Source organism: Lathyrus oleraceus, chromosome 1 (assembly GCF_024323335.1).
Source record: "Lathyrus oleraceus cultivar Zhongwan6 chromosome 1, CAAS_Psat_ZW6_1.0, whole genome shotgun sequence".
NCBI classification, from domain to species: domain Eukaryota; kingdom Viridiplantae; phylum Streptophyta; class Magnoliopsida; order Fabales; family Fabaceae; genus Lathyrus; species Lathyrus oleraceus.
This window is the reverse complement of record NC_066579.1, coordinates 143993786-144013238: the sequence shown is the minus strand read 5'-3', so window position 1 is coordinate 144013238 and position 19453 is coordinate 143993786. Positions and strand designations below refer to the sequence as shown.

General features: G+C 35.8%; 1 protein-coding gene across 1 annotated transcript; it reads left to right on the top strand.

Annotated features, from left to right (window-relative positions):
- Positions 1–632: 632 nt before the first annotated feature.
- LOC127122744 (inactive LRR receptor-like serine/threonine-protein kinase BIR2) lies at positions 633–2915 on the top strand. Its single transcript, XM_051053035.1, has one exon. It carries the CDS (start codon positions 823–825, stop codon positions 2638–2640), a length of 1818 nt encoding a protein of 605 aa, XP_050908992.1. The 5' UTR covers positions 633–822; the 3' UTR covers positions 2641–2915.
- Positions 2916–19453: the final 16538 nt, after the last annotated feature.

Sequence of the window (19453 nt, the reverse complement as noted above, 5' to 3'; positions counted from 1 at the left end):
CTAATATGTAGTGATTTATAATAGTAAAATCACTAAATTAGTGATACTCTATTAACACTATTAAAAAGTTCAAAAAAGTTAATTTTGTCCTTAAAATGTTTTTTAATTCCTTAAATAGTATTTTTAAAACACTTATTAGCAATTTTTTCATTTTAATTAATATGAAAAATGACATTGGTGTGTCCATCAAATTGTCCAACTAACTCTAAGCAAACAATTTGGCAATCAAGGTGGTAGACTAAGACCAAACCCACAAACAACTCTAAGTCAAATAAAGACTCCCCCAAATTATTAAACAAAACTTCACTAATAAAAACAAAACCTCTTCATAAACTACCTAATCCCACTACTCTTCACAATTCTCAAAAACATTTTTTTTCTTTAAAAATTAATTAAAGATTATGATTTTGATACTCCATTATAAATAAATATTTTATTCTTCATAAATAATAATCTAAAACTAAAAATTTAGTAATGTTAAAGTTTTGGAGTTATATTGTCTATTAGAATCATATCCAAATTATTTCTACATTTGAACATTATAAATATTAAATTATCAAAATTCTATTTAAAAGAACAAAACAAAGGAATAAAAACCTATAAAACACAAAAATTCCAATTTTCCATATTTAACCAATCTTCAACCCAAAACACACAAAGTTCTCAAACTTCTTCCCCTCACAAACCCATTAACCCTTTTCACCCAAAAAAGTCAAAAGCCACAAAACACAATACACACAACCAAAAAAAAAAAACCAAAAACCAAAAACCCCATTTCTAAAAATCGAAACTTTATCATCGTACAACAACCCTTTCACCTCAATGATTCACAAAACCATGTCTTCTTCACTGTTCTTGCTCTTCTTCACAATATTCACTTTCTGGGTATTTTTCACTTCATCCCAAGCTGAAGAAGACGACGTAAGATGTCTCCGAGGTATCAAAGATTCCCTAGGAAATTCCGAAAGTGGTATTTCATCATGGAGTTTCAACAACAACACAGTAGGTTTCATCTGTGATTTTGCTGGTGTCACTTGCTGGAACGTAAGAGAGAATCGAGTTTTGGGTTTGGAGCTAAAGGGTATGAAACTTACAGGTAAGATCCCAGAATCTTTGAAGTATTGTGGACAAAATTTGCAAAAATTGGATCTTGGTTCAAATTCATTGAATTCAGTGATTCCAACACAGATCTGTAATTGGATGCCGTATTTGGTAACAATGGATTTATCTGGGAATGAACTTTCAGGTTCAATTCCAAACACTCTTGTGAATTGTTCATATTTGAATGAGTTGATGTTATCTGATAATCATCTTAGTGGTAGAATACCTTATGAAATTGGTAGTTTAACTAGGCTTCATAAGTTTTCTGTTGCTAATAATCAACTTAGTGGGAGTATTCCATCGTTTTTCAATGGTTTTGATAAGGAAGATTTTGATGGGAATAGTGGTTTATGTGGTGGGCCACTTGGTTCAAAGTGTGGTAGTATGAGTAAGAAGAATCTTGCTATTATTATTGCTGCTGGTGTTTTCGGTGCGGCGGGTTCTTTGTTGTTGGCTTTTGGGTTGTGGTGGTGGTATCATATTAGGTTGAGGAGGGAGAGGAGTAAGGAAGGGTATGTTGTTGGTGGGGTTGACGATTGGGCGTTGAGGTTGAGAGGTCATAAGCTTGCGCAAGTTAATCTTTTTCAGAAACCGATTGTTAAGGTTAAGCTTGGTGATTTGATGGCTGCGACGAATAATTTTAGTTCGGAGAATGTTTTGATTACGACGAGGACGGGTGCGACGTATAGGGCGGATTTACCGGATGGTTCGACGCTTGCGGTGAAGCGGTTGAGTACTTGTAAGATTGGTGAGAAGCAGTTTAGGATGGAGATGAATCGGTTGGGACAGCTTAGGCATCCGAATTTGGCGCCTTTGTTAGGGTATTGTGTTGTGGAAGAGGAGAAGCTTTTGGTTTATAAGCATATGTCAAACGGGACGCTTTATTCGTTGTTGCATAAGAATAGCGGCACGTTGGATTGGTTGATGAGGTTTAGGATAGGGTTGGGTGCGGCGAGGGGACTTGCGTGGTTGCATCATGGTTGTCATCCTCCGATTATACAGCAGAATATTTGTTCTAATGTGATTCTTGTTGACGAAGAATTCGACGCTCGGATAATGGACTTTGGACTCGCGAGGCTTATGACGTCTGATTCCAACGGTAGTTTTGTGAACGGAGATTTGGGGGAGCTAGGTTATATCGCTCCTGAGTATTCGAGTACGATGGTTGCCTCGTTGAAAGGAGACGTGTATGGATTCGGAGTTTTGCTTTTGGAGTTGGTCACAGGGTGCAAGCCTCTCGAGGTGAACCGCGGCGATGAAGAATTTAAGGGTAACTTAGTGGATTGGGTGAATGTGCATTCTAGTTCAGGTAGACTCAAGGATTGCATCGATAAAGCGATATGTGGTAAAGGTAACGACGAAGAGATTCTGCAGTTTCTGAAAATCGCGTCCAATTGCATCGTAGCTCGCCCGAAAGATAGGTGGTCTATGTATCAAGTTTATCATTCATTGAAAACCATTTCCAAAGACAATAGTTTCTCCGAACAAGACGACGAGTTTCCATTGATCTTCGGTAAGCCAGAAAATGAGCCGTCTTAGTTCGCGCACGAGCTTGGCAAAAGAAGAAGAAGACATAAACCGAGGTTTTACCGAGTTCCTAGTTATGTTCATGGTTGACACTAATCAGAGGTATAATTGTTCTTGTATGATATAAGAATGCTTGTGGTATAGATTAGGTTATTGTGATTTATGAAATCTAATATGTTTCAATGCAACCTTAAATGTTGTCTAAGATATTTGGAGTATGTTTAAGATTCTCTGTAAAAATATGTTATTAAGATGATTAATCTTTTATTATGTTTTGCAAATATAAATATTTGTGTTAGAAATGGTGACAAATAACATCTTTGTTATTTAGTGAAAATTAAAACATCTTTGTTAGAACAACGACCAAATAACATCGTATGTACTAGGTTGTATTGTCTATTTCATTATGTCTTGTCATGAATTAAGGTTAATAGTATACTAGTAGTATTAAACTTATCTTTAAATATCTACTGATCTTATAATTGAATTTTAATTAAATATGAAATTAATATATCTTTGGTTCTACGGCTAATAAAATTAACTTTGAATGAATTAATTTTATAAAATTGAAGTTAAAATAATTTATGTTTGGATAAAATTTTGTTAAAATGACCGTAAATTTTATGATAAACACTCCTATACTTTTAAATTTAATTTGGTAGTGGTACTTTCTTCCAATCAAATAAACATATTATTTTTTTTAATTCAAAATTAATTAACACTAAGGGTATTAATACCAAACTAAAATTAAAGGGTATTTAAAAGTTTATCAAGTTTTATTGTAAAAACTACTATTAGATTCAAAAACTACAAATTTTATCTTTAAATAAAATTTGTAAAAGTTACTGTTAAATTCAAAAACTATAAATTTTATCTTTGAGTAAAATAAATTCTAAGAACATAATCAATGTTAGTATAGAGCATTTAAATATATCAAATCAATTCTACATTTATAAAAAATTCTGAATGCTTCAAATGTAAAATGAATCACACATTCAATACTCCTGTTAAAAAAATGCAAACAATCCAGAAAAAAAGTTCATTACAATGAAGGTATATACAACAAATGCAGTGTAAAAATTCTTTTAAACATCTTTTTAATAATCAGTATTAAAGTAGTATTTTGGTGTCATAGTTTGTGTCTTTTTGATTGAGACATACTTAGCGTAGAAGGCAATTCCTATGATAAAAAAAATCTCTGAAATAATTGAAAATAAAACAGTCAATGTTTGTATCTTTGAATAGAAAAGTTGTAAAGGAACATGGCAACTTATGTGGACCATTGCTGTCAAGTTAAAGGAATGACTATTTAACAAACAACTTAAATCAATCAATGACTTTGAAACTTATGTTGCTTATTGTGAGGTGTGTGGAAACTTCACTTAATAATAATCATATAATTTGGTGCTTTGAACAAGAATGAGTTTAGAATGAAGGAAATAAATAGGAGTGAATATTGTTATTGCGTAAACCACTTATACAGTGAAGAGAAAAAGAGAATAAAGAAATAATAATTAATATTATTAAAGAATGATTGTGATAAGAAATTGAATTATAAAGTATCTATTTATATATAATTGAGTGATTTGACTACTAAATAACAAATATAACAACCATAAACTCTAATTAATTTCGGGCTTGAGCTTTATACAACTTGAATTATATTACATATCTCAACATACTCCTTTATAATCCAAGTTGTCGAACATATGCTAATCATAGTCGATTTGAATTATTCCTAATTTCTTTCTCAAATTCAGAAATTTGTCGATCTTCAATCTTTTAGTGAAAATGTCGACCAATTGTGCTTCACTTGAGCAATGTCTTACTTCAAGTTCACATCGATTTACCTTCTCCCTTAATAAGTAAAATTTATCTTCGATGTGCTTACTTCTTCCATGCAAATCTGGATTCTTCGTAAGATTTATGACTGACTTGTTGTCGATCTGCAGCACAAGAGGTTTCTTTATTTCGACTTCCATTTCTTCGAGCATGGATTTGATCCAAATTGCTTGACAAATATTATATGATCATGCTATATATTCAGCCTCACACGATGACAATGCCACAACATGTTGCTTTCTCGAGTACCATGAGATTGAACACCAAATACTTGAAAGAAATAACCAGTTGTGCTTCTTTGGTCTTCCTTATCTTCACACCAATCATCATCTGAATAGCAAGTAACCATAGCTTATTTGCTTTCAGAGTCTCGTCGAAATAGAATTCCATAGTTTATCGATCCTTTTAAGTATCTCAGAATTTTTCTTGCAGCCTTCATGTGTGACACTTTTGGTTCACTTATGTATCTTCTCACTAATCCTACTAAGAAACCTAAGGCCGACTGCTGCACACATATCTCAAAGATTCAATAATTTGTTTGAACAAAGTTGCATCGACTTTGTCTTCTTCTCCATGCTTCTCCAACTTCAAATTTGGTTTGACAGGTGAAGATGCAGGAGTCAAATCATCCATCCCGAAACTCTTGAGTATCTCTTTGACATACTTTCTTTGATGTAACACCATACCTTGCTTCGACATTTGAAATTCCATGCCTAGGAAATAAGACGAGTTTCCCAGATCTGACATTTCAAATTCCCTCATCATCAACTCTTTGAACTTTAACATGTTCTCAAAGCTATTTCCAGTTACTAACAAGTCATCGACATATAAACAAATGATTGTTATTATATCTTGTGTTATAGCCTGAACATAGATAACATACTCAAATTTGCATTTGACGAAGACCAAATATGAGTCGATCTTCTTGTTTCATGCCCTAGGTGCATGCTTGAGGCCATAGAGAGCTTTGTGCAACTTGTACACTTTCCTTGCTTCACCTTAAATCACAAATCCAAGAGGTTGTGTGACATAGTCTTATTCGTCTAAGGGACCATTCAAAAATGTTGATTTCACATCTAAGTGAAATATCGATCAACCTTGCTTAGATGCCAAGGCGAATACTAGTCAAACATTCTTCAATCTTGCGATAGGTGCATATACTTCAAAGTAGTCGACTCATGCTCTCTAAAGAAAACCCCGAGCTACCAATCTCGCCTTATGGCTTGCTATAGACCCATCAATATTATGCTCCAACTTGAACATCCACTTCACTTTGATAGTTTTTGTATGTGCTGACAATTCGACTAACTCCCATGTGTTGTTTCTTTCGATTGCTTGTAACTCTTCGACCATAGATGACTTTCATTATTTATCGTTTAAGGTCGTGCTATAGTCGATTGATTCAACACCTGCAAGTAAAGCGAAATGAATTAATTCTCCATATGGTGTGACTTCATCATCACAAGTGAAGTAACACTGTTTTTGATCACTTTGAGAATATCTTGATAGCCAAACAACACCTTCCTTTGTTTACACCACTTTTTGTAATTCTTCGTATTGTGAATTGAGAGATTTGCAGGGATTCGTTCATCGGAAACAAAAGTTATTTTTGCACACTAGGTGTTTGATTGATCAAACCACGCTCTTGATGCCAAATGTTGGAACTTGAAACCACATGATTGGTGAATAATTGAGTGTAGAGAGGGAGTGGGAGAGAGAATGAGAGAGAGTGATAATTGAGGGTGAAAATATGTTCATTTCTTCATTCATAAAATACTAAAGGGTATATATACAACAATATAAGATGGGGTATAATTAACAAACAAAAAAAAACTGAAAACTCCCAGGGATAACTGGTTAACATATTATGTCAACCGATTGCACTTACCTACTGAGGCAATTTTTAACTAAAATACTATAGGTGTAAACGATTGACATATTTTGTCAACCGATTCCTCTTAGCCATTGTAAGTTTCTGTTTGAAAATCAACACAACATAACAGGATGTAACCTGTTGACATAAAACTGCAACCTGTTACCCTGACTTGAATTATACTATTTTCTCAACAGTTACAACCTTAAGTGATGAAGAGAAAGAAAATATATTTCAAAATTTCAAAAATAAAAAATACATAAAAGCATGCAGAAGGTCGTCAGAATAACATGTAGGTCGTCCGACGGAGGTGGAAGACGACCACTGAAAAGGTCGGTCAATAGGCTGTTTGGGTTTTTGGTCATTCTGTCTGGTTTTCTCGGTGTGTTTTGGGGTTCCTTGAATGAGTTATATTTTGAGTTTGTTATGGGTCTGTTGAATTTTAGCATTTATAAATATGTATCCCTTGAATTTTTGTTATCATAACCTTTAGAACTTTAGAAGTGAAGATAGAGGAAATAGGTGATAATCCTAGTAAGGGAAAACTTATAGAGGTAAGTGTTGAGGAAACCCTTTAGGAGTATCTTAAAAGATTGAGCAATACTTCTAAATACCTTGAGCTTGTGTGATACATATTTAGAGAGTCGAGGAGATTGAGAAACACTTGGATTTAAAATAGCCTATGTTCTTGGGAACTTGGGTAACTATTTTCTTGCAACTAATTTGTAATCTTTGGTAACAACTTTTAAAAGTATAGTGAACTAAAGAGTTTCTTTCTTCCCCCAGAGTAGATCATTTGATTGAAATGAGTAAAAATATTATTGTATTTCTTGTCTTTTATCTTCTTTTACCATGTTAAATTGATTTCTTATTGCATAAAAGCTATTTTGATGAAGGGTATTTATTTTGATTGCCATTGTTCTTTGTTCCCACACATCAATTTTTTTGGTGTAATTGAATCTTTCAATTTCACAATAAGTGGTACCTATCATAGGGAAAAAAGATTTTGTTTACAAGTGAACACCATATAGAAAGTGAAGATGCAAGAAATCTTAACTCAAGATAAGTGTATTGAAGCATTGAAGGGTGAGACTTGATGTCTGCACGCCTAATAGAGGTAGAAAATACCGAGATAGTCGATAAGGCAAAAAAATCCATTATCTTATGCTTCTGGGATAAAGTTCTAAGGGAAGTCGTTAGGGAAACAAGAATGCCTAATAGAAGTATATGATCAAGTCTTTGGATCAAAAGTTGTGTTTGAAACAATAACTCTACTCATTCCAAATGGTAGAGAAAAAATCTATAGTGAAGTTGTTGACAAAATTTCACAAGATTATTAATGATCTTGAGAATATTGAGGTGAAGATTTAATATGAGGATAACACTCTACACTTATTAAGCTCATTGTCCAGACCCTTTGAGCAACTTAAGGATGACTTTCTATATTGTAAGGAAGGTAGTATTATTTTGGATGAAGTCCAGACACATGTGAGATCTAAATAATTTTCAAAGGTGAAATATTTTAAGATTCACGATTGTCGTGAAGGCTTGAGTGTCTAAAGAGGAGGAAGTGAGCATAGTGTTGGTGTAAGCCCTAGAGGCCAATACTTTTGGTACTTGTATCGAATTATTTATTAGTAATAAAAGGCATTTTTCTTTATTATGTTTGTTTAATAAAGTCCCTGGAATAGATAGTCCATTTAATGTATCAAGTATGACTTAATCATGAGATCACATTAAACATAAGGACACTATTCTTAAAGTGTCCGTAGTCAAGTTTTATTATGAAATGGGATAACATTAAAGCATGGAGACTATTATGTTTGTAGACTGATGATCACGTCTCATGGATCATGGATAAAGAGTTATCAAGTCTTAAACATAGGTATGAATATTAAGAGTAATATTCATACTGGATTGACCCGCTATGAGAATACTATATAGAAAGTTATGCAAAGTGTCATAAGTTATTCTCATGGTGATAATAGTGTATACCACTCTTCGACCTGAAACCACTATGGATCCTAGATGTAGAGTCGAGTGCTTTATTGCTGATCCAACGTTGTCTGTAACTGGATAACCATAAAGACAGTTGATGGGTACTCCACGAAGCATGCTGAGGGACATGAGTGTCCTAGATGGAATTTGCCAATCCTGCTTAACAGGATAAATGTCTATGGGTCCAATATTGAACTGGACAAGGGTGACATGGTCTATACCTTGTGTTCAATATAGACATAAGGGCAAAGGGGTAATTATACACATAATTATTATCACAGGAGGTTTTGTCAGATCACATGACATTTTCGTGACTTGGGTAGCAGTGATGTGTTGCTAGATACCGCTCACTGTTTATTATGTTAAATGCGTGATTTAATATAATTTCCAGCGTCGCGAAAACCTATAGGGTCACACACAAAGGACGGATTGATGAGAGATAGAATAATTAAGGAACATCGTAAGGTACGATGTACTTAAGCTGAATACGAAATATGGTAAGGTACCAAATACTTAAGTGATTTTGGCATATTATGAGATATAGGCCAAAATGCACTTAAGTGGGCTTTTTGGCTTGAAGCCCACACAAGTGGTTCTATAAATAGAGCTCTTGTGCAGAAGCTTTGTAAGGAAATACAAGACAACTGAAGAGTTGGAATTTCGTATCTCTCTTTCCCTCACTCAAAGCCTTCATTCACAAACAGCTAGCACTGCGATTGAAGGAATCCGTTCGTGTGGACTGAGTAGAGACGTTGTCATCGTTCAACGTTCGTGATCGCCCCGTGGATTTGCTTCAAAGGATTCGATCATTATCAGAGATCTGCACCAAAGGTTTGAATCGCCACAAGAGGTAACGATTCTATCACTGATCATGCTCATTCGTAAGGATCACTAATGGAGAAAATTTTTAAATTCCGCTGCGCCTTGGATGGCAATTCTCCTTCAATGGTATCAGAGCCACTTACGAAACCATGAATCTGATATTTGTTTTTGTTCTGTAATAATATGATTAAAACAGAATGAATCAAAGGTTAAATTGAGATCGATCAAATTACATATATGTGATATATGTAATCCTGATGCAAAATACATTATATATGATATAGTGTTCTTATTTCGTTCATTCAAAACCTCGATGATTGTTTTCCTTTGAGCGATCAATGGTCGTTTGCTTCTTGATCCGACATTAGTATGGTGAAGCAATGACGTGTTGATCAATCATACTGAATTAACAATCGAGACGTGTTTGACGGTCTGAAATTGGTGCATCAGGGTTAGTGACGACACAAGGGTTGTGTTGTCAGAGAGTTATGCGATTGGGGTACGACTGCACAAGAGTTGTGCGTCCTAAACACTTTTCCGAACAGTGTTAACCGGTTAACGCGTATGGTTAACCGGTTAACGCAATGCGAAATAAATTTTTTTGAGTTTTTCAAACAGTGTTAACCGGTTAACGCATATGGTTAACCGGTTAACGCAAGGCAGAAAAGAATTTTCTAAAAGTTTTCAAACAGTGTTAACCGGTTAACACATATGGTTAACCGGTTAACGCAAGGAAAAATTCACCGGTTCGGCTAGAAAAAGTGCTTTGAAGTATCAAGTGTTGATACGAAAACGACGTCAATTTTAAATGAATTGTTCATTAAAATTTTCGAGCAGGGGCGCTGCCCCTTAGACCCCGCAAGGGGCGCTGCCCGGGCAGCGGAACACCCGTTCCCGCTGTCCGGGCAGCGGACCCCCGGCTAACTCTGCGTAGTGTGATCGGTTGTCGAAATTTAATTTGATTAATTAAAGGAATTAATAATAATAATAATAAAGTGTTTATTATTGTCTTGTGGTGATCGGTTATGGCCTTAGTTTTGTTTTGTTTTGTTTTGGGTTTTTAAAATACGACCTGCGTGTCGTGCCTCTCTCTTAATCTCCCAAATGTAACTTCTTTTCTCATCTCACTCCCTCGTATGTAAAACGAGTTTCTTTCATGTAATGTAATGATATGAAGAAAGCAAAGAAGTCAGTGCCAAAGGAGGACGACCTTGAAGATCTTGCTTGGAGAAGCTTAGATCGTTGTAGGTTAGCTTAGGTTCTCTCATTGGCTTGGGAGAACAATTGCGCTAGGGGCCATAACTGTTTCAATTTTGTTTGTATGTATGTTGATGCATGTGAATGAATGTTGATGCATGTGAGAGACGGTTTATATGATATACAAGCCGGTGAGATCAGAAAAATTGCAATTCCCTCAAATTAAATATTAAGTTTATGCTTTCCAAGTTTTAACACTCATCAAGACTAGTAATGGATAATGTAGGTTTCGCCTACGCGAGGTGCATGATCTATATATTAGTAAGGTGCAATGGGATAATTGTAATATCCAACTGTTAAAACAATGGGTCAAACTTAACTAAACAAATTATAATAAGATTATATATATGTTTAGAAGCAAGAGTTGGGAATAATCCATATGATGGATTGGAATAAGAGGTTATTCACCCAATTGAAATTTTCGAGAGTTGTATGAGATACAATTGGAAGGAGTTCCTACCTAAATAACCTAGTTTTGTGTAATCCGCCTACGCGGACTTAGAACGAAGTGAAATATGGATCTCAACCCACTAGAAAATCTTCCAACGGGATTTTCCGAATCAGATGATGAGGGTCATTTGTTTTGAGTAAAATAGTGGGAGCATGTTTAATTAAAGGCCTAATTAAATATGCCAATGATACTTATATTTTCATTATTTCTTATGTAGATTACCATGACAACAAACACCTCTAACAACATTTTGCGATCGATCCTTGACAAGGAAAAATTGTCTGGGACAAATTTTCTGGATTGGCACCGAAACCTGAGGATTGTCCTCAAACATGATAAAAAGCTGTATGTCTTGGAGACACCTGTTCCTGAAGAGGAACCTCCTAGTTCTGCACCTAAGGCAGAAAGAGATGCTTATAAGAAGCATGTCGATGATGCCAATGAAACTGCTTGTCTCATGCTAGCTACCATGAACTCAGAATTGCAAAAGCAACATGAGAACATGTCAGCATTCGATATGATCGAACACCTGAAGCTGCTCTATCAAGAGCAAGCAAGGCATGAGAGGTTTGAAGTTTCAAAAGCCCTTTTTCAAGGCAAGTTAGCTGAGGGAGCCTCTGTAGGTCCCCATGTACTCAAGATGATTGGGTATGTGGAAAACCTTGACAGACTGGGTTTTCCCCTCGGAAAGGAACTTGCGACTGATTTGATCTTGCAATCGTTACCAGATAGATTCAGTCAGTTTGTCCTAAATTTCAATATGAATGATATGGACAAATCGCTTCCTGAGCTGCTAGCCATGTTAAGAACGGCTGAGCAGAATCTGAAGTCAAAAGGGAAGTCCATTCTGATGATCGGAAATGGAAAGAGACAGAACAAAAGGCCCATCAAGCAGGGTGATAAAGGGAAAGGCAAGGAAGTTGTCAAACCCAAACCCACCGTTGCTGCTTTGAAGCCTAGTGGAGGCATAGCAAAAGCAGGCACCTGCTTCCATTGCGGTAAAACCGGACACTGGAAGAGAAACTGCCCAAAGTACCTGGAAGATAAGAAGAATGGAGTAGAGACTTCAACTTCAGGTATTTTTGTTATTGAAATTAATTTATCTACTTCTGTGACATGGGTATTAGATACTGGATGTGGTTCTCACATTTGTACAAATGTGCAGGGACTAAAAAGGAGTAGAAAATTGGCAAAAGGTGAAGTCGACCTACGAGTTGGCAATGGAGCAAAGGTTGCTGCTTTAGCCGTAGGAACTTATGGATTGACTTTACCTAGTGGTTTAATAATTCAGTTAGAGAACTGTTATTATGTACCTGCAATTAGCAGGAATATTATTTCCGTTTCTTGTTTGGACAAGTTTGGTTTTTCATTTATAATAAAGAACAATTGTTGCTCAATTTATTTGAATGATATATTCTATGCTACTGCACAGATGAACAATGGACTATATGTCCTTGATCTTGAAATGCCTATTTATAACATTAATACTAAAAGGATGAAACCAAATGAGTTAAATCCAACTTACCTTTGGCATTGTCGGTTAGGCCACATAAATGAGAAACGCATTTCCAAACTCCATAAAGATGGACTCTTGGACTCTTTTGATTATGAATCATATGAGACATGCAGATCTTGTTTAATTGGAAAGATGACAAAGTCCCCATTCACAGGAAAAGGTGAAAGAGCTAATGATCTTTTGGCCCTCATACATACTGATGTATGCGGACCACTGAACATACCAGCCAGAGGAGGTTTTCAATACTTCATCACATTTACTGATGATTTCAGTAGATATGGTTATGTGTATTTAATGAAACACAAATCAGAGTCCTTTGAAAAGTTCAAGGAATTCAAGAATGAAGTACAAAACCAACTAGGTAAGAATATTAAAACTCTTCGATCAGATCGAGGTGGTGAGTATTTAAGCCTAGAGTTTGATGACCATCTAAAAGAGTGTGGGATACTATCCCAACTTACTCCTCCTGGAACACCCCAATGGAATGGTGTATCTGAGAGAAGAAATCGAACCCTGTTGGACATGGTCCGATCCATGATGAGTCACGCCGATCTTCCAAACTCCTTTTGGGGACATGCGCTATTGACAGCAGCTTACACACTTAACCGTGTTCCATCCAAAAAGGTTGATAAAACACCATATGAGATATGGAGTGGTAAGAGACCACATATGTCTTACATGAAGATTTGGGGTTGCGAAGTTTATGTGAAACGACAAATTTCAACTAAGCTTGAGCCCAAATCTGACCAATGCTTATTTGTGGGGTATCCTAAAGAAACAAGAGGATATTACTTCTACAATCCTTCTGAGGGCAAAGTGTTTGTCGCTCGAACTGGAGTTTTCCTAGAAAAGGATTTTATTTCCAAAGGAACCAGTGGGAGGAAAGTAGAGCTTGAAGAAATTCAAGAATCGCAAAGCATTGATACACCTATGGAGGAATTAGAGCAGGAAACACAAGTAGTTGTGGAAGAACAACCTGCTCAAGTAGAACAAGACCAGCGCAGGTCAAGCAGGATACGTCACCTACCTGAAAGATATGGATATCTCATAACAGATCAAGGTGATGTATTACTCATGGATCAAGATGAGCCTGTGACCTACCAAGAGGCCATAACTGGTCCCGAGTCTGAGAAGTGGCTAGAGGCCATGAAATCCGAAATAGATTCCATGTACACGAACCAAGTTTGGAACTTGGTAGAGCCTCCTGTAGGAGTTAATCCTATAGGATGCAAGTGGGTCTTCAAAAAGAAGACTGACATGGATGGTAAGGTACATACCTATAAGGCAAGACTGGTTGCAAAAGGATATAAACAAATTCATGGTGTTGACTATGATGAAACCTTTTCACCAGTTGCAATGCTTAAATCTATTCGAATTTTACTTGCTATCGCTGCATATCATGATTATGAAATATGGCAAATGGATGTCAAAACTGCTTTCCTTAATGGGAATCTTCTTGAGGATGTGTACATGACACAGCCTGAAGGATTTGACATACCAGAAGAAGCCCATAAGATATGTAAGCTACAAAGATCAATCTATGGATTGAAGCAAGCTTCCAGAAGTTGGAATCTTCGTTTTGATGAAACGGTAAAACAATATGGATTCATTAAGAACGAAGATGAGCCTTGTGTCTACAAGAAGGTTAGTGGGAGCATGATCGTGTTCCTGGTATTATATGTAGATGACATATTACTCATTGGAAACGATGTCCCTACCCTGCAACAAGTAAAGACTTGGTTGGGGAAATGCTTTTCTATGAAGGACCTAGGTGAAACAGCCTATATATTAGGAATCAGAATCTATAGAGATAGATCACAAAAACTGCTTGGCCTAAGTCAGAGTACATACATAGATAAAGTGCTGAGACGCTTTAATATGCATGATTCCAAGAAAGGATTCATACCTATGCAACATGGCATGTGTCTATCAAAAACACAATCCCCTTCAACTAAGGAAGAAAGGGAACGCATGAATAAGATTCCATATGCATCTGCAATAGGATCTATCATGTATGCCATGTTATGTACTCGACCAGATGTTTCGTATGCTTTAAGTGCAACGAGTAAATACCAATCTGATCCTGGTGATGCCCATTGGGTAGCTGTTAAGAATATCCTTAAGTACTTGAGAAGGACTAAGGACTCATTCTTGATATATGGAGGTCAGGAAGTATTGGCTGTAATTGGTTACACCGATGCTAGTTTCCAGACAGACAAGGATGACTTTAGATCGCAATCTGGTTATGTGTTTTGCTTAAACGGTGGCGCTGTGAGCTGGAAAAGTTCAAAGCAAGATACAGTTGCTGATTCTACAACCGAGGCCGAGTATATTGCTGCCTCAAGTGCAGCAAAGGAAGCTGTTTCGATCAAAAAGTTCGTTAGTGAACTTGACATAGTTCCTAGCATTGTGGATCCCATTGGTCTCTATTGTGATAACAATGGTGCTATCGCACAAGCTAAGGAGCCTAGATCTCACCAACGATCCAAACACATACTTAGGCTTTATCACCTCATTCGAGAGATAATAGATAGAGGAGATGTGAAAATATGTAGAGTACCTACACTCGACAGTATTGTTGACCCACTGACAAAGCCTCTTGCGCAGCAGAAGCATGATGGCCATACTAGATCTATAGGCATTAGGGATATGTCTAATTGGCTCTAGTGCTAGTGGGAGATTGTTGGTGTAAGCCCTAGAGGCCAATACTTTTGGTACTTGTATCGAATTATTTATTAGTAATAAAAGGCATTTTTCTTTATTATGTTTGTTTAATAAAGTCCCTGGAATAGATAGTCCATTTAATGTATCAAGTATGACTTAATCATGAGATCACATTAAACATAAGGACACTATTCTTAAAGTGTCCGTAGTCAAGTTTTATTATGAAATGGGATAACATTAAAGCATGGAGACTATTATGTTTGTAGACTGATGATCACGTCTCATGGATCATGGATAAAGAGTTATCAAGTCTTAAACATAGGTATGAATATTAAGAGTAATATTCATACTGGATTGACCCGCTATGAGAATACTATATAGAAAGTTATGCAAAGTGTCATAAGTTATTCTCATGGTGATAATAGTGTATACCACTCTTCGACCTGAAACCACTATGGATCCTAGATGTAGAGTCGAGTGCTTTATTGCTGATCCAACGTTGTCCGTAACTGGATAACCATAAAGACAGTTGATGGGTACTCCACGAAGCATGCTGAGGGACATGAGTGTCCTAGATGGAATTTGCCAATCCTGCTTAACAGGATAAATGTCTATGGGCCCAATATTGAACTGGACAAGGGTGACATGGTCTATACCTTGTGTTCAATATAGACATAAGGGCAAAGGGGTAATTATACACATAATTATTATCACAGGAGGTTTTGTCAGATCACATGACATTTTCGTGACTTGGGTAGCAGTGATGTGTTGCTAGATACCGCTCACTGTTTATTATGTTAAATGCGTGATTTAATATAATTTCCAGCGTCGCGAAAACCTATAGGGTCACACACAAAGGACGGATTGATGAGAGATAGAATAATTAAGGAACATCGTAAGGTACGATGTACTTAAGCTGAATACGAAATATGGTAAGGTACCAAATACTTAAGTGATTTTGGCATATTATGAGATATAGGCCAAAATGCACTTAAGTGGGCTTTTTGGCTTGAAGCCCACACAAGTGGTTCTATAAATAGAGCTCTTGTGCAGAAGCTTTGTAAGGAAATACAAGACAACTGAAGAGTTGGAATTTCGTATCTCTCTTTCCCTCACTCAAAGCCTTCATTCACAAACAGCTAGCACTGCGATTGAAGGAATCCGTTCGTGTGGACTGAGTAGAGACGTTGTCATCGTTCAACGTTCGTGATCGCCCCGTGGATTTGCTTCAAAGGATTCGATCATTATCAGAGATCTGCACCAAAGGTTTGAATCGCCACAAGAGGTAACGATTCTATCACTGATCATGCTCATTCGTAAGGATCACTAATGGAGAAAATTTTTAAATTCCGCTGCGCCTTGGATGGCAATTCTCCTTCACATAGAGGGATGTCAAAATCAAAGAGGTTTGAAAAGTCAAGGGTAAAATTCTTTACTTGTCAAAATATCAGCCACTTCATGAGGGATTATCTCAAGAAGAAGGGCAATAATGATTCTATTCAGATTGCAGTTGCCTATGATAAGGATAGTTATGAGAGTGTTGGGGCATAATAGTGCAGGGTTTTGAGACTAATGAGGGTTGGATCATGGACTTAGATTTCTCTTATCACACGTGTCTAAGAAAAAAAATACTTTGAGACTTTGAAGTTGGAGCAAGGTGGAATAGTTCTCCTTGGTGACAATAAGGCTTGCAAGGTTTATGGTATTGATACAAATAAACTTAAAATGTTTTATGATCATGAGTTTATTCTTCACAACATGAGATATGTTCCAGAGCCCAGACATAAATTGTTATCCATAAGAATGTTTGATGATATAGGCTATTGCACTAGAGTTGAACACAGGGCGTTGAAGATTTCATATGGTGAAGTGATCATTAGCTAAAATATGTGATTTATATATTTTAGAAGGTTCTAATGTTGTTTTTCATTCATCATCATCTTGTGAAGATTTTCATGACAAGAACAAGTTGTTGGATTTGTGGTTAAGGCATGGTGAATGTCTGAAGGTTGTTCTAGAGCAATTTAATGAGTTTTACAGAAAACACGGGATAGAAACACATGTGACTGTCAAATTATCATTGAGTTTCTAGAGTACGGATGGTGCAAAAACAACTTACCTGGTTGGCAGATGTTCATTTACAAGCATAAACTTCCAAACACTTATGGAGCTTTGGAGTAGGAAGGCTGTAACCTACTATGTTTTGAAGGTCTTCAAAACTTTGTCAAATGTACAAATCAAGCTAACTTAACTGGATGGTAAAGTGGATTGTGTCTTGAATGACTATCTACGAGGTATGAAGGGTTATGAGTTGTTTGGAGTGAAACCTGGAGGATCTAAATTCATCAATCCTAAATGTATTACTTTTAATGAGTTCCTTCAGGAGAAAAAGAGTAAAAACTCGAGGATGAATCTTTTAAAAACTATGATAGAGAAAACTCAATTTGAGGTGAAGGTTCCTACAATGGATACAAATAGTAGTGAGACAACGATTAAAGAGGCATCTCATTATAATTCGACTCGTGATAAAATAAAGAGGAAGATTGTACCATCTCAAAGGGACAATTATGCCGGCCTCGGGTGTTATGATTTGAATGTGGCTGAAGGGTTGCAAAACTCTTAAAGATGGTTGAAGAACCATACTCATGGGATTTTTAAAATGTAAAAGCAGGAAAATATGCTCGAGAGCAAGTGACATGATCATGGTTCAAGCGTGACTTGAACTTGGTAAATATTGTTGAATAATGATTCAACATGGTAGAGAGAAGCAATGTGGTTGATGGTTAAATTGACATCACCATAATTTAAAGTCAAGGTGGAGATGATTGAAGTATGTTTTAAAACCTTAACTAATGAAGAGAAATAAAACAATTTTGAGATTACATAAACCAAAAGCCGTAAAAGTAGATAGAAGGTCGACAAAAGGCGTCAGAATCGCAAGTAGGCATTCCGACGAAGTTACTCAGCAACAGTGAGAGACGACTGCTAGAAATCAAAATCAGCGGCGGTTCAGGCTGATCAACGTGTGGTTTGGGTTTTCTCTCATCCTATCCAATTTTCTCAATTTATGTGTTTTGACATTCTTCATTTTTGTCCGTGGATCCGTTCATTAATGAGTTGTGTTTTGAGTTTATTATGGATCCTTTGGATTTCAACAATTATAAATATGTATCCCTTGTTTTCTTGTTATCACAACCTTTAGGCAGAAGACAGAGGAAGAATGTGATAATCCTAGTAAGGAAAAACTTAGAGAGACAAGGATTGAGAGAAACTTTAAGGGTATCTAAAGGGATTGAGAAACATTTCTAAACACTCTAAACATATGTGATTCATATAGAGGGATTTTCTAGAGAGATTGAGAAACACTTTGGTATAAAATAGACTTTATTCTTGAGAACTTGAGTAATTATTTTCTTTTAATTCATTTGTAATATTTGATAACAACTTTCCAAAGTATAGTGAATCAGAGAGCTGTCCTCTCCCACAAAATAAATCTTTTGATCTAACTGGCTAAACAAATTATTGTGTTTCTTATCTTTTATCTTTTTCTTTCAAGTTAAATTGTTGTCTTATTACATAGAGATTTATTTTTCTTAAATGTCATTTACTTTGGTTGTCATTATTCTTTGTTCTCACATATCAATTTTTTTCGGTGTGAATGAACTTTTCAATTTGACAACATTAAAAATTGATTCTACTTGAAAATAAGATTTGTACATTAGAGTCCAAACGTGATTTTAACTTTAAAATTCATCGTTCATTATTTTATTTACCTAAATCTATTGAAATATAAAACATTTTATCTTCAACTCAATTTTAATAAATATCAATTCATCATAATCAATTCACTAAAAATCAATTTTTATCAGAATCAAACATACACAATAGCATAAAACCATTACGACATTAAATTCTAGTCCCATATTAATATCTTATCGAGCTAACCACCTCACTACAAAATAGGGAGATAGATGAAAGTGAGAGTTATCTTCCATTTATAATCACAAATTTGACCATATGACACATGAATGTGGAATTTCCAACACATTGAAACAAAAATTGAAGTGTACTTCACTTCATTCTACCCTTTTGCTACTAAGAAGACAAGAAAGAATGTTGGGGCCCTAATGAAAATAGACAAGTATGTATGACACAATTTGTGATCCGATTGAGCAGAATTTCATCAGTCAATAAAGAGAAACATAAACTGCCATAATCTGAGAATCTGTCTCCCATGCAATATATATTCATTTCTTTGAATCTTAGTTACTTTGGACCAAGTCACATCCTTCTCGAATCTATAGAAAACATCAGTCTTGAAAGAAAAAGCAAAGATAAAGAAAAAGCACTAAGCTGCAGAGATTGCTCATTTGCCTTTAGTCCTGTGGGATACCTCAATTTG